Raw genomic sequence first — 14,425 nt, forward strand, 5'->3', positions numbered from 1 at the left:
AACTACACTATGTATTATACTCTGGACGGAGTGTAGCACAGTGGGTAAGGAACTGGGCTTGTAACCGAAAGGTCGCAGATTCGATTCCCGGGTAAGGACACTGCCGTTGTACCCTTGAGCAAGGTACTTAACCGTAATTGCTTCAGTATATATCCAGCTGTATAAATGGATACAATGTAAAAAATGCTATGTAAAAAGTTGTGTAAGTCGCTCTGGATAAGAGCGTCTGCTAAATGCCTGTAATGTAATGTATTATCCATTTTTATCTTACTGTAATATATTACTGTTGTCTTGGGCAGGACATAATCAATTTTGTTTGCTTGCTGATTTGTTTGGTTTTATTTCTCCTTTATTCCTTGATTTATTTCTCTTTCTTTCATTTCTTGTTACGTTTTCACTTCCATATCGTCAAGCTATTTTGTCAAATATGGGTCGTTTTAATCTTTATTAATGAATCTTTAAACTTAGGTGTGCTTTTGTGCAATTGTGCAATTGTGCAAAGTACCGTTCTGTAATTCTTCTTTTACAGGAACAGGAATGTATTACATTATTAACATAGATACTCACATATTACATACAAACTCTATGAACGGTATAAAGGAAGTACTATGAATGTAAGATTCAACAAAACACAATGTTACAAAAACAGAAGGAAAGGGTGTAAAACACTACAGATAAAACAAACAACTGTAACTGAGATCACAAGTGAATCACGTGTGCCCTCTGCCCTTGGTCTAACAGCTCCTTGGACATGCACAACAACAACAGTCAGAAGAAGAAAAAGAAGAAGAAGAAGAAGAATATTCATTTCAGCCTCATGCCAGTGCCCAGATTGTGTCTAATTTACATATCATGCACTTAGTCCATAAGAGTAGCCTATTGTAACAAATTAAAAACTATTTCTGTTACTCGTTGAAAGCCAAACACTCAAATCAACACAGAACTACAGCGCCGCTACAGAACCTAAAATAAATGAGGACCAGCAGGGCAAGGTCAGGGCTGTAATCTCAGGCCTGACCCCTCTGCTTCAGGTGCATCCACCAAAACCGAAATGAGATTCAACGACGCTCGTGGCACGCAATGACGCACCCCACAACCGATAGCCGATGTTCCCTGCCACAGTAAGCACACGGCGTTAAATCCATTAAAACACCCCCACTTTCTGCAGCCCTGCCTCTGCACCCGTGTGGGGGGGGGGTTAAAACACAGACAGTGCTGAACTTGAGGGTGAACGTGATTGGAGGAGACGGGATAGGGGATTAAGCTGGGGGCAGTATTAAAGGTTTGGCCAAGCTGAAAGGCCCGTTTGCAGAACTCGCCTGTTTTCTTCGGACTGCGCAAGGAGAGAGGGAGACAGAAGGGATATAGGAATATATCCTACTGCAGGACAGGTAAGAGAAAAGCTTCAGCTCTTTGGAGCTGCACAGAGACTCAGACATGGATTGAGCTGATTGTACTGGTTGTACTAGTGCTCTGTCTGCTGTTGCTGATGGACTACTATAATAACAACACTCAATTACCAGACAGTCGTCTGGAGTTTAGGGCTTTTATGCTGTTACCAGAAAGGTATCTGATAAGCATGTTATAACTCATTAATGGTAATTCTCATTGTTACAGTTAATGTAGTAAGCAGGTATGTTTATGTATTACAATTTGAGTGTTGGTGTCAGCAACTTGTACTTGGCTGTGAATTGAAATATTTTAATCTGACATGAATTCAAATTGAAAGAATTGAATTTACAAGTCACATTTTTAAATCAACGCTTTAAAAATTATTTCACTCTGTGAGGGAAGGTTTATTACTTGTTTTCTGTTTGGATTGTTTGTTTGCCAATTATGTTTTAAAAAGCCAAACTTCATAAAGCACATTGCAAAGTATTTTAAAACTCAGTATTTTATCAGTATTGGCCAGCTTCAAGCTCTATCTGCCAGGATTTGTTAGAACTAGTAAACAGTATTTTTGTATCTATCAATATCTACCTGTGTTTCAGTATTTTTCCCTCAGTATTTATTTGCATTTTTCTAGCTAGCAAAAGGAATGTGTGTTAGATTAAAGACTGACCTCCAAAAGGACAGACACTGAGAAGCCTCGACAGCAGATGCCTCCCCTCGTATCTGAACAAAGGATTTTAAGAGGGGCACTAACCCCTGTCACTAATCCCTGTCCCCACAGCCCAGGGGCTTAATACCAGGCTACCTGATTTTCCATTATGCAACCAACCCATCTGCTCTGACTTCTAACTCCTCAATCAACTTTATGAGCTTAATTAGCCTAACGATCTTAACAAGCTCAGGGATTACGAGAAAAGCGAGGGATTGAGGAGTCAGTTAGTACGGGGGCAGAGGAACAAGGCAAAAACCCCCAGAAGGGATGGAGGGAGGGGTAGATTGGAAGACAGGATTGAGGCAAGGGGGCTACCAAGGAAGCAAAGTTGCATGAAGCTCAATCCGTTTCACCAGAAGAAACAGCTCACAGAATTGTGAGTTACTGCCATAGCTATGTCACTCAAGTACAGGAGCTTTAACACCATGTCACTCCACTCACTGAAATAGTAACTTATTGAAACTTCAGTCGTACAGTGGAAATACATCAGCTGCCAGTTTTGCAAAAAAATTAATTAATCAATTGATCAATTGATCATCCAGGCAAGATTTCAATTAGAAACAGGGAAATACTAAAAACCTGAGAAGTGAAAAGGTGGGGCTAAGTATTTGCATGTAAGGAAGATAAAAGGAGTGTTTCCAGATGCAGAATACAAAGGAAGGGGGGAAGGAAGGAAGGAGGGATGGATGAGAGAAACAGTAGAAGGGTTGGCATGGCATTTCCTGCCACTGGATCATAGTCTGCAGAAAACCAGTCCAGCCAGATTAGATGTACTTAGTGTCTGTGTGCGCTGATGCCACAGTACATGCGTGGGTTATACCTAGAGACAGGACATCTGACATTAACCTGGGATTAGAAATGACAGTTCATTTAATAAGGAACTGAGAGGAATTAGGGCTAATCTCTGTATTTGTCTAATCCTATAAAATCTGAATAGATTAACAGAGAGAGGGAGGGAGGAAGAGAAGGGGACAGAACAGAGACAATGAGCTTGACAGGCACAGGCTAACAGAAAGAAGGATGATGAAAATAGGAGAAAGTAAAAGGAAGAGAGGAGGAAGGATGGATGTAGATTTAAAAAACTGTAATCATGAGGTGAAAAAAGGCACTATTTCATTGATATGGCACCACAAAGTTTCAACTAATTGAGTACTAATAGCTCTCCCTTGTGGAGAATCATCAGCCTGCTAAATGTGATTGAGTGAGTGAGTGAGTGAGTTACAAGCCAGGTCCATGAGGTGCTTTGAATCTAAAAATGAACACACAGATGAATCTTGTCTGTAACCCCATGAACTCTCTTCTTTCTCAGTGATCTGCAAAGATGAACTCTGCGCCTCCAGCAGGAAGTGCACTCGCTGCCCCCGCTGGCAGTGGAGGACCCACCACCCCTAAGAAGGGACCCCCCAAATTCAAGCAGAGGCAGACCCGTACATTCAAGAGCAAGGCTCCTAAACCTGGACAGAAAGGGTGAGCGCTCAGACGCACACACACACACTCACACACACATACACACACACACACAGACACACACACACTCACATACACACTCACATACACATACAGACTCACACACACACACACACACACACACACACACACACACATACATACAAACTCACACATACACACACACAAATTCACTCACACAAACACGGTTATTTGTTTGGTTGTATATTTCACTGAACGAATAACTGGCTTGGGGGATTGTTATGATCAGATTACATACTGTGAAATATGAATTTGACGACTTGAATTTTGAATTTGAAACATTCTTTAGGCCCTCCTGTTCTGTTTTTGGAGAAGCTGGTGAAATTGAATTGGATCACAAAACCCTTACCTTTAAAGAGATCAAGAACAGTACATCCGACTGGATATTACAACTAAGATGACAACCTTCTTCATTCTTGATGCAAAACATCCACACTTACGCTATGTTCACATTACAGGCTGAAGTGGCCCAAACAGAAACAAAGATCTGATCTGAACTGTGTGAACACAAATATCTGACCATTTCATATCAGATATGGGCCATTTTCATGTGAATCTAGATCGGGTACATACCTGATCTGTGGCCATGCGACTACTCTCAGATCAGAATTCATGGCCCTGCAGGGGGCAGTGTGATGCTATGGAGAAAAACTCCGTAGATGCTCTGAGCAGAGATCATAACAATGGAAAAGTACACAGCATTTATCTGGATTAATGTCAACTCTCTTTCTTGCACTCAGATTCGGTGATGACATTCCTGGAATGGAGGGCCTTGGCACAGGTAACTATTACAACTTCATCTGTTCTATAATCTTATCCTATCCACAATATCACTACTGTGGCTGTTGTGAACATGATACACTTTTTACAATAAATAACAGGCTGTAATACCCCCACCCCACCCTTATGTGTAACATGACACATTGCAGTTTGTCAATTACTAACTGATCTCTATGAATTTCAGATGTCTGGTTTCTGCTGGTAATTCTCTCTCTCTCTCATTCCCCCTCAGACATCACTGTGGTTTGCCCATGGGAGGCCTTTGGCGACATGGAACTCAGCGACTTGGCCAAATATGGCATCATCTAAGACCCTCCCCCTTCAGGTCTTCTGCTTTCCTCCCTCCGCCCACTTTGCTCCTCCTGCTCTGACCTCTCACCTCTGAACTCTGACCTCCGGTCTGTGCCCGCCTGGCGTCGCTTCCTCTCACAGCTCTGCGCTGTCCCATCCTGAGGTTCCCGGGCGTGTAGCTGGCTATCCCACGTCTCCACAGTAACGCTTCAGGCAACCGCAGTGTTGCTAAATGGAACAGTGTTAAGGCCACCCCACATAGAAACCAGCGATATAGGCTACCACACACACCTGCGACTGCTCTCCACACACACCCACCCCCCGCCCCTTCCCTCCCTCCCTCCCTCCCTCCCTCACTCACTTACTTACTCCCTCATGCTGAAATATAGCCAAAGATGAATGAATAGAAATACATGCTACCATTTAAGTAATTAGAGCAATGTACCAAAAATTTAAATGGCTTTCATCTACAGCACAGCTAATTACGTCAGTGTGATACTGGCCTGTATTTGCTCATAGAGACATAAGAAAATGTTAATAAAGCTTCAGTCCTCATTTGCAAAGCAAATAGTTTCTTTTCCGTTATATTTGTTTTTTTTATATATTTTGTTTTTTTTACTCCACCCCCTTCCTCACCCCAAACTCCCTTTCCACCTGAAAAGTTTTGTTCCTGTGCACTGTGAAACACAGAGAGAGAGGACTGGGAGCTCATCAAAGAAATGATGAGCTGGATTTTATAAAGACTGAAAATGTGAGAATGTACAAAGGAAAATCTGTCTTCTTCCTCTCATTATTACTCTACAGCAAATGCTGCAGCTTATTATACATATATTATGTACAATAATAACCAAGCGCACGTTTATATTATTAAATGTGAATGTCTTTGTGCATTTATCTATCTATAGAGCCAATTAAAGGTCATTTTGTAAATATCTAAATTTTTTTCATTCTTTCTTTCTTGGTGACTTTTGAAAAAGGGTGTCTCTTTAAATCCCGCTCCCTGCGTAGGCTGGCTCATGGTGAGAGCCATCTGAAAATGGCTTCTTCAGTGTTTATTCGCTCATTCGTTCGTTCATTTTACCAACAGTCTTATTCAGAAGGACTGACAGTGTTTAATAAGGAGTATTAATGTGTCACATTCAACAATTAAGCCATGATGGTAGTAGACAGGGGAAAACATAGCAGGCAGGCCAGGTGGAGAGCCAAACCTGAACATTAGTCATTACTAATACAGCAAAAGTCCTGTGTTCTTAAAGAAAAAAAAATGCGGTCAGCCATCACCAGAATTAACTTGTCTTGTCTTTTTCAAATCCACAACAAAACATGAATATTTCAAATTTAGTTGTCTCTTTTAGTTTGTTTCCTAGTTCCCTCCTTTTTACAAAGCAATACAAGTGAACGTTTGATAAAACATGAAACCTTCATATATTGGGATTATAATGGCATATACTACAAAATGTGTAAGATACTGTATTTACATAAGTTTTTTTTGTGAGTTACATATTAATATTTGCATTTTAGAACAGCATTACATGTGTGATAGTGGCATTAGCTGTTTATTTTTTAACATTTACAACATTCATGTATGATGTACTTGTTTTGTAGATTTTCTTGCACATATATTAGTTTTCCAGTAAAGGCAGGCTGCTTGTTGAACATGTATATATTGCTGGGTGTGTGAAGTTGAGAGCGGAGGCTGGCTGGGGAACGCAGGTCTGCCAGAGAGAATGCTGTCCTCATGGCCGACAATATGGCTGAGCACTTCAATTACATTACATTACATTACAGGCATTTAGCCGATGCTCTTATCCAGAGCGACTTACACAACTTTTACATAGCATTTTACATTGTATCCATTTATACAGCTGGATATATACTGAAGCAATTCCAGTTAAGTACCTTGCTCAAGGGTACAACGGCAGTGTCCTTACCCGGGAATCGAACCTGCGACCTTTCGGTTACAAGCCCAGTTCCTTACCCACTGTGCTACACTCCGTCATACAGTTAACTGTATTACAGTGAAAATATTATAAACAAATAGATCAATTAAGAGATGAATGAAGACCCGCTACTCTAGACTCCACACTGTTAACAGTATGGTGTGATTGCCAATCTCCATTCTTCCCAAAGGTCTGTCTTTGTCACTCCCCTCCCTTTCTCTATGTTTATTTATCTATCAGGATTCTCTTTCCCCTTGCCTGTCTATCCTTCTCTCTCTTTATCTTCCCCTCCATCTTTCTCTCTCTCTCCCTTCTTCTCTCTCTCACTTTCTCTATCGGTCTCTTTCTCGGTACCTGGTAACAGTAAGCAGGCTTAAATAAGTAAGGGTGTTATCTGTGGTCTTCGAGTCGATTCATCAAGGGGTAGACAATCTTCCTTCTCTCTCTCTTTCTCACAATCCCAGTTTCTGTCTCTCCCACTCCCTTTCTCTCTCCACTTTCTATTTCCCTCTCTCTCCCATTCTCTCTCTCTCTCTCTCTCTTTCTTTCTCTCTCTCTTTCTGTCTCTGTCTCTCTGTCTCTGTATGCGCAGGGGTGTGTAAGTACCCAGCCTGGGGCCTGAGCCACAGTTGTGTGTACAGACATGAAGAGAGGCATTCCCCTCCCCTGACGTCAGGGCCTCACACCGCTGCTTGCACAGGCAGGCTGTGGTTGCAGTGTGCTGCAATACATTGTGCAGGTAATCCTTTACCTTGGGCGACAGTATCATGAGTCACATTCATTATTCAATTTTCCATCCGCCGTTCTTCATTACCGTAGCAACAAGGTAATCAACCACATGTCCTAATGTTGTATTCTAGAATTCGGGTCAGTGTGAATTAAGCTCTAAAACAAGGCTCAAGGGAAGCTTTTAACGGTGTTCCAGTACGGGCATGGGTGTCAGTGTTCGAGTCAGTCTGCGTGAGTGATTGAGTGTGAGTGTGCTCTAGACCTTGGGAGGGTCAGTCAGTGGCTGTCCCACAGTCTGAGGCAAGTGAGCCACACCCTCTCTGCTCTGTAGGGGCGGGCCCTCAGTAAACCACGCCCTCCCTACCCTTGCCACTCACAGCTGTGGAGGCAGGCCCACACACGCTCTTCAGGCGTCAATGTAAATTTGGGGAATTATAAAAACAATCCCCGTCCTTCCCTTTATCTCTCTCCCTCCCTCCCTCCCTCCCTCCCTCTTTCCTTAGTTCCTTATACCCCTCCCTTCCACTCCTCTCCTGACTGGGCTGAAAAAAAACAGGCATGCATTCCCCAGGAACTGTGAACACAGAACACAGAGCAAAAACAAAACTACCGATACATCAACATTCATTTAACCTACTACCCAACAGCCGCTACCCAAGTGGAGATTATAATAACGGCACTCAGTCAGTGGACTCATCATATGAAATCAGGAGAAACTCTGGGAAATAAAGGTAAGTCCGTGGTTAAATGGTTTCCCGGAGGATTGAACAGCAGAAGGTGGACAGGTTTGCAGGCAGACTTGAGTTAACTGTGCTGAAACCAGTGAACAGCACTGTACAGAGTTTGTGTCAGTGACCGTTTCTCTCCTTAAACTTGCTCAGTCCTTGTTGTTATTGCTGGTGAATTGTAGCATTCCTGTTCTGTACACCAGCAGACACATATGTGATGGTTACTGATAGAGAGTGGTGTGGTCCCAAAACTACTTCTCCACAAATTTGGCCAGAGGGCTAGTTTTCAGAAACCCTCGTAGAAGTAGCTGTGGGGTGGACTGATACGGCTGTTTCTGTGTCAAACGAGTTTTGTGAGCAACAATGAAGGTCGCGCGAGGCCGCGTTTGTAGAATCAGCGCGTTTAAATTTTTCTTGCCACGTTTCAAGAAAGGCTTTTAACTTTACCATTAAGATTGCCTTGGATTCCTACTTGTTTGCCACGTGTACTTAACATACGTAATGATGACTGCCAAACTAAACCCATTTTGAAGCTTTGTAAGCAATATTTAATTGAGCAAAACTCAAGTTTTATTCTTTTAAACTGGCCAGTGAACTGTATATTCTTTCAAAAATACGGCACCATGATATATGGCCTGAAGACACATGGCCTGAAAATGTAAACCATTTTGAAAATGGGTGTGCACAGGGATTTGTCATGGAGCGGGGCCATATTTATTATACGATAAGAGTCAAAATGTCAACATTACTTCTCAGCCTTTAAAACAAGGACACTCTTTTGGGGTGGGAGGAAGTGCTGATCAATTATCAGGAGCATAGATCTTTCCCTCTCACTTTTCCTCCCCACGCTCTCTCTCTCTCTCTCAGTCCCAGTCACTCTGTCATTTCTCTTCCCCCTCATCACGCTCTTCCTTGTTTCATCCCGTCACTCTGGATGTTTCTATTTCTCCCGCCTCTGGTTACCATGGAAACCAAGAATCTGTGGACACTTCTGTTGTCCTTCAAGTGCTCAGGTTAAATACTTATTTGGAGCCACTGATATTATGGGAGTTTGAATCACCTGTAGTTCCAGGTGTTTACCCATTTTGAAGCAGTTAAAAAAACCATCAGGATCATGAATCACGGATGACAGAAAGCTGTCTCTTTAAAATCGATGGTTCATACCTTACATGTTCCATCCCTCCCAGGCTGTTCACTGTCCCAACGGCATGCTTTCACACTCCTTCAACTTTCTGCCTCTCTCTCTCTCTCTTACACACACATCTTATCAACAGTTATTTTGAAAAAGATTGTCGATAAGATACAAAGTCAATACATTGATGACTAAAATCAAGCAGGTTTTCTATTTCAGTAAAAAAAAACTCTTAATTCTCATAACTTGGGAGGCAATCTGGTACAGTTCACCAAAACAATGATTAGGTGAATCAGGTGTTTATGAACACCGTGGCAGGGGAGAACACCGGTAGATGGCGTGGCCATCCAGGAGCAGAGTGATTATGGTAAGGCACACAACTGTACAGTGTCACACAGGGCCAGAAACGAGACAGAAACCTGTGGCAGAACTCAACACTGCTCATCTCTCTTCCAGAGTACTGAGGAGAGAAAAGGAAAGGAAGAAGAAGAAGAAAAAGAGAGGTGGATAAATCTTCTTCCTCAGAGAAAGTAGCTCATCAAAATGAGCGGGATCGCACAGACAGGAATGAGTTCATTTGCACTCGTATCCCGCACGTTCTTCCTCCTGCTCTTCCTCCTCCTCGTTGCTCACCCCAGTGCTAGCCAGGCTGCTAACACCAACGACTCCAGCCTGGCCGATGGCTCCAAGAACAAAGCGGCATCACAGGGGAACGTGACATCACAGAGCCCGGCTCCGGGCTGCGGGCCCGGGCTGGACCCGGTGTACTCCTACCTGTGTGACCGGCAGGCGGCGTGGGGCATCGTGGTGGAGGCGCTGGCCACTCTGGGCTTCCTGGTGACAGCGGGGCTGGCGCTGGGGCTGGTCGCCTGGGCGATGTGGGCGTGCCTCCCGCCGCGCCGTCGCAGGGGGATCGGGGCGGGCGTGGTCACGCAGCTGCTCTTCCTGGTGGGCGTGGCCGGGCTGTTCGGGCTGACCTTCGCCACGGTGATCCGGCTGACGCCGCGGACCTGCCCCACGCGCGTCTTCCTGTTCGGCGTCCTGTTCGCGCTCTGCTTCTCGGCGCTCCTGGCCCGCTCGGCGGCCCTGCTGGGCTTCGCGGCGGCGCGCGGCTGGGGCGAGCCGCTGGCGGCGCTGGCGCTGAGCGCCGTGCAGGTGATCGTGGCGACGGAGTGGCTGATCACGGTGCTGGTGCGGGACGGGCTGCCCTGCGCCTACAGCCAGGCCGAGTTCGCCATGCTGCTCATCTACGTGCTGTGCCTGCTGGCCGCGGCGCTCCTCTTCTCCCTGTGGAGCCTCTGCCGGTCCTGCTGCGGCTACGGCTACGGCTACGCCGGCGCCTCGCAGGGCCGCGCCCGCTGGCAGGCCGCCCTCCTCTTCCTGGCCGCCCTGCTCTCCGCCTGCATCTGGGTGGTGTGGATCGCGCTGCTGACCCGCGGCAACCCAGCCATGGGCCGCCGGCCCCTGTGGGACGACCCGGTGCTGAGCGTGGCGCTGGTGTCCAACGGCTGGGCGCTGCTGCTGTGCCACGCCCTGCCCCAGCTGGCCTTCCTGTGCCGGGGCGAGGCCTGGCTGAAGGAGGGCCCGCTGGACTTTGCCGGCTGGACCAGCCCCACCAGCGGCATCGGCAGCCTGGGAGCAGCCAAGCAGGGCCGCGATAACGGAACCTTCCAGAACGACACACAGGACAGGGGTAAGGCCAGGGAGCGCGGGGCGGGTCTGATGGGGCGGGGCTAAGGAGGGCGTGGTGTGAGTCTGATGGGGTGTGGCTAAGGAGGGATGGGTGTGCTAGAATGGGTGTGTGTTGAGAGTAAGGGTGTGGTGTTGTCTGATTGGGTGGGTTAAAGGAGGGTGTGTTTCCAATGGCGGCAGAAGTGTATATGGAATGTGACCAAGGTGAGTGTGTTGCGTATCTATGGCTTGACTAAGGAAGATACACTATGAATCTAGGGACCGGTTATGGCAACCATAAGGTCTCAGGTTTGAATTCTACGCATGTTCCACCACTGTGCTGGTAATTCTCCCGTCTGGGTGAAACGCTCAGCATTGTAAATGGAGTCAGACACGGAAATAACCTGATGTACCACTGCAATGCAATTCCACAGAGGCACACCCACCGGCCATCCCGCTAACCGCACTCACAGTGGGGAAGGGTGCGGGGTCAAGTCCTGGGTGGGGCACAGCAGCGGAGTTGCATAGTGTGTTTCATCAGTCAGCATTCAGCCGTGTGTGAGTGTGTGTGCGTGTGTGTGTGTGTGTGTGGTACTGTAACCAAGCCTGACTGCGACATATCAAAGCAAGCACATAACCCATGTTGCTTCAGCCACCCACCACTCCCCAGCTGACTGACTGCTCAGAGTTACTGTGAGGAAATGTGTGTGTGTGTCTTACCTGTGTGTGTTTCCCAGGTAAAGGGCAGGAACCTGTTCTGCGGTCACCTTATGAGTCTGGCTTCTCCATGGCAGTAAGTATCAAAGCAATAACGCCATTTTTATCATAATTTAGCCAATAACTGGCCATTCTGAAGATGTTTACCAATGAAGATCATTCCAGTATACATTTTTACAAAGTGATGACCATTTTCACAATTACATAAAAAAACAAATCAGGTACGCGAATACTGTATTGATATGCGAGCATTGTGTTTGAGGTGATATTATGTGTTAACAATGGATGTGCTCATGTTTCAGGAAATAGACCCTGATAAGGATTACACCATCCCTCGCGCTCAAACCGCCAACATCAATGAGCCCTATGATGAATACTACGGTCACCCGCTGTAAAACTGCACAAACACGCACGCACACACACGCACACACACACACACACACACACACACACACACACACACACACACACACACACACACACACACACACACACACACACACACACACACACACACACACACAAACTCACATTCACCCTTATGTACTGTACATAGGGATGCATACCGTACTTAGATATCACTATAAAGCGGCAGCAGTAGTTCATACATAATTGTATTTTAATACTGTACAGAAGGCCAAATGGACAGACACGGAAACACATTCCCATTAAACACGCTCACATTCTGCGTTCGGAACCTTTTGGTCTGCCGCTGTGTCTGTGCAGCGCTCTTCCAGGCAGTAACACTAGGTGGCGGTGTGTTCATCACTCTCTGTTTAAAGTGGAAGAATGTGTTTCAGCAAAAACTGCCCAGTTTAACATGTTTTGTTATACCAAAGGTGACATATCTGTCTGCAGTGTGAAAACACACACCTTTATGCGTATTTATCTGTCTGAATTATGCATGCACACATGTACATATGCATACCTGTCTGCGCTGCGCTCATAGTATCATTATGCATGCACGGCAGTCTGCACTAATGCACATAGTTGTATATAGGCATGCCTCTACATTGCACAAACTGCTGCCAGCCCAGATTCAATCTATCCACATTGCGCTTCAACCTTTAATTTGACTGATGTATTTAAGCACGTGTAACAATGTTTTCTTGATCTGTAAAATAGATCATTATGAGTTGAGCTGATGTTAAAACCAACAAAAAAATGGTCAGTGTACAAAAAAGACACTTCAGGCCAGATTTATGAAAGGACTGGTTGCAATATCTACATCGGATTTACTGAATGGTGGCAATGGGTCAATCTGCAACTTTCCTTCTATTGCATAGTTAAATATGCTCATGCATTATTGAAAGTGTGCATGACTTCTATTGAAGTCATTAGCCAGCATAAAGGAGCTCTAAATTTAAAGAATTATAATTACTGTTCTGCAAACGCGTTCAAATAGGGTATATAATTAATTGTGTTCAGACACTGAAGGTAAAACAGTTTTACCTTCAGGCCTTCTCCCATCACTAGTTCATCCATGTCTCGCCCTTCCACTCCCCGACTTTCTCATTTTGCCGGAATATTCCACCTGTTGTTCTATTGTACTATTCTTTCTTTAGTTGGACCACCACCTGTGTCTTAAAAAAAAATTCTGTCTTTTTTGTACGCTGCCTAACATCATGCCATCTTTTCTTTACATCTTCCACTGTTTGTTTTATTATACCGAATAAATTAATTTTGTATGTGATGTCACTGAAAACTTTTATCATCTCTGTTGGTGTCGTATTTCTATGCAATTAATATTGCGTTGTGAAGCCGGACCTTGTTGACCATTATCTATATTTCCTGATCTGCAAATTTAAGTTTTCTTTTTGTGTCGGTGTCCTCGACCGCAACAGAGCCACAATATAGTGAATGTTTTCTGCTGTGATTATTTCGTTCGTAAATCTGGCCCTTAGTAGATTAATACCTTGAATCCTGAGATCCTGACAGCAGTGGTGCCACCTGTGGCCAGGAGTCCTGCATAGTGGTGCAGAATTGGTCATAGGGACACCTGGGGAGGGAGGCATTCAGTCAGCCGTTTTTTCCAGTCACATCACACAAGCCAGACTCGTGAATCTGTTGATCGGATGACTGAGGTCTGCCTGCGACAGCTCCAAGTGAGGTGTCCTATGACTAAGGCTGGGTATTTTGCCACGAAAAATATTCGCTGAAGTCATGGAGCAGCCATGGCAAAGTTGTTAAAAATCACAGAAAACTGAACAAAGCAAAAGAAATTACAAACTCAATTTATTAAGTTATTAGCATGCTGTTCTGTCTTTAATTTAACTGAATGTTGTTAGAAATAGAGCATGTTGTAATTGTACTTTACTGAAATAAAACATGGTTACGTTGTGTACCTTACTTGCTACTCTGTCATTAAAGTCAACGTCGACTATTAATAAAACAGCTCTATTATGATCGTTATGTTTTACAGAGGCCACAAATAGTTCTGTAGCCAATCACAGATCTTACACATGATAAACCCATTTAAAGCTGCAAATTAGCTTGTAAATTTCAAGTACAGTAGCAGTTTTAAGGTCCTAACATACACATAGAACTCCGGCGTGTCTATGCAGGCTACACACGCCAGAGGCATGTCCACGTCTAACCAAGATATATGTAGATAGCAATCTGTATAGAGCACGCTACTGGCAGATCATTTTTAGTCTCCTTCTATGCAAAACTATTAGCACAGAGGAAAGGTTAAAACATTAAATGGGAGTCAGATAACCAAGATATCATTAAACGAATCCCGTTCCAGTAGTTCCAGGTAAGACTGCACGCGCTCCTTCACCACTCAGATACTGTTCGGTGTGTCTGAGGGGATTCTTACTATTTCATAATATGCAAATGTAAT

The 14,425-nt window shown here is 44.7% G+C and overlaps 2 protein-coding genes across 2 annotated transcripts; both read left to right on the top strand.

The window, feature by feature from the left end:
* The first annotated feature begins 1,289 nt into the window (after positions 1-1,289).
* Positions 1,290-5,601, top strand: LOC135243815 (retinal cone rhodopsin-sensitive cGMP 3',5'-cyclic phosphodiesterase subunit gamma-like). The gene is made up of 4 exons (XM_064315879.1): positions 1,290-1,391; positions 3,414-3,571; positions 4,333-4,373; positions 4,605-5,601. The coding sequence occupies exons 2-4, from the start codon at positions 3,426-3,428 to the stop codon at positions 4,679-4,681; spliced, it is 264 nt and encodes an 87-aa protein (XP_064171949.1). The 5' UTR covers positions 1,290-1,391; positions 3,414-3,425; the 3' UTR covers positions 4,682-5,601.
* A 2,223-nt stretch (positions 5,602-7,824) lies between these two features.
* On the top strand, positions 7,825-13,924 carry LOC135243959 (G-protein coupled receptor family C group 5 member D). Its single transcript, XM_064316113.1, has 4 exons — positions 7,825-8,063; positions 9,649-10,885; positions 11,601-11,656; positions 11,883-13,924. The coding sequence occupies exons 2-4, from the start codon at positions 9,736-9,738 to the stop codon at positions 11,973-11,975; spliced, it is 1,299 nt and encodes a 432-aa protein (XP_064172183.1). The 5' UTR covers positions 7,825-8,063; positions 9,649-9,735; the 3' UTR covers positions 11,976-13,924.
* Positions 13,925-14,425: the final 501 nt, after the last annotated feature.

This window comes from Anguilla rostrata, chromosome 17, assembly GCF_018555375.3.
Source record: "Anguilla rostrata isolate EN2019 chromosome 17, ASM1855537v3, whole genome shotgun sequence".
In the NCBI taxonomy this organism is placed as follows: Eukaryota; Metazoa; Chordata; class Actinopteri; order Anguilliformes; family Anguillidae; genus Anguilla; species Anguilla rostrata.

Excerpts from the sequence above, each read along its gene's own strand:
- LOC135243815 (XM_064315879.1), top strand. The coding sequence starts at position 3,426 with ATGAACTCTGCGCCTCCAGCAGGAAGTGCACTCGCTGCCCCCGCTGGC. Across the intron at positions 3,572-4,332 it reads CCTAAACCTGGACAGAAAGG|ATTCGGTGATGACATTCCTG; the intron begins GTGAGCGCTCAG and ends TCTTGCACTCAG. Across the intron at positions 4,374-4,604 it reads AATGGAGGGCCTTGGCACAG|ACATCACTGTGGTTTGCCCA; the intron begins GTAACTATTACA and ends ATTCCCCCTCAG.
- LOC135243959 (XM_064316113.1), top strand. The coding sequence starts at position 9,736 with ATGAGCGGGATCGCACAGACAGGAATGAGTTCATTTGCACTCGTATCC. Across the intron at positions 10,886-11,600 it reads GAACGACACACAGGACAGGG|GTAAAGGGCAGGAACCTGTT; the intron begins GTAAGGCCAGGG and ends TGTGTTTCCCAG. Across the intron at positions 11,657-11,882 it reads AGTCTGGCTTCTCCATGGCA|GAAATAGACCCTGATAAGGA; the intron begins GTAAGTATCAAA and ends CTCATGTTTCAG.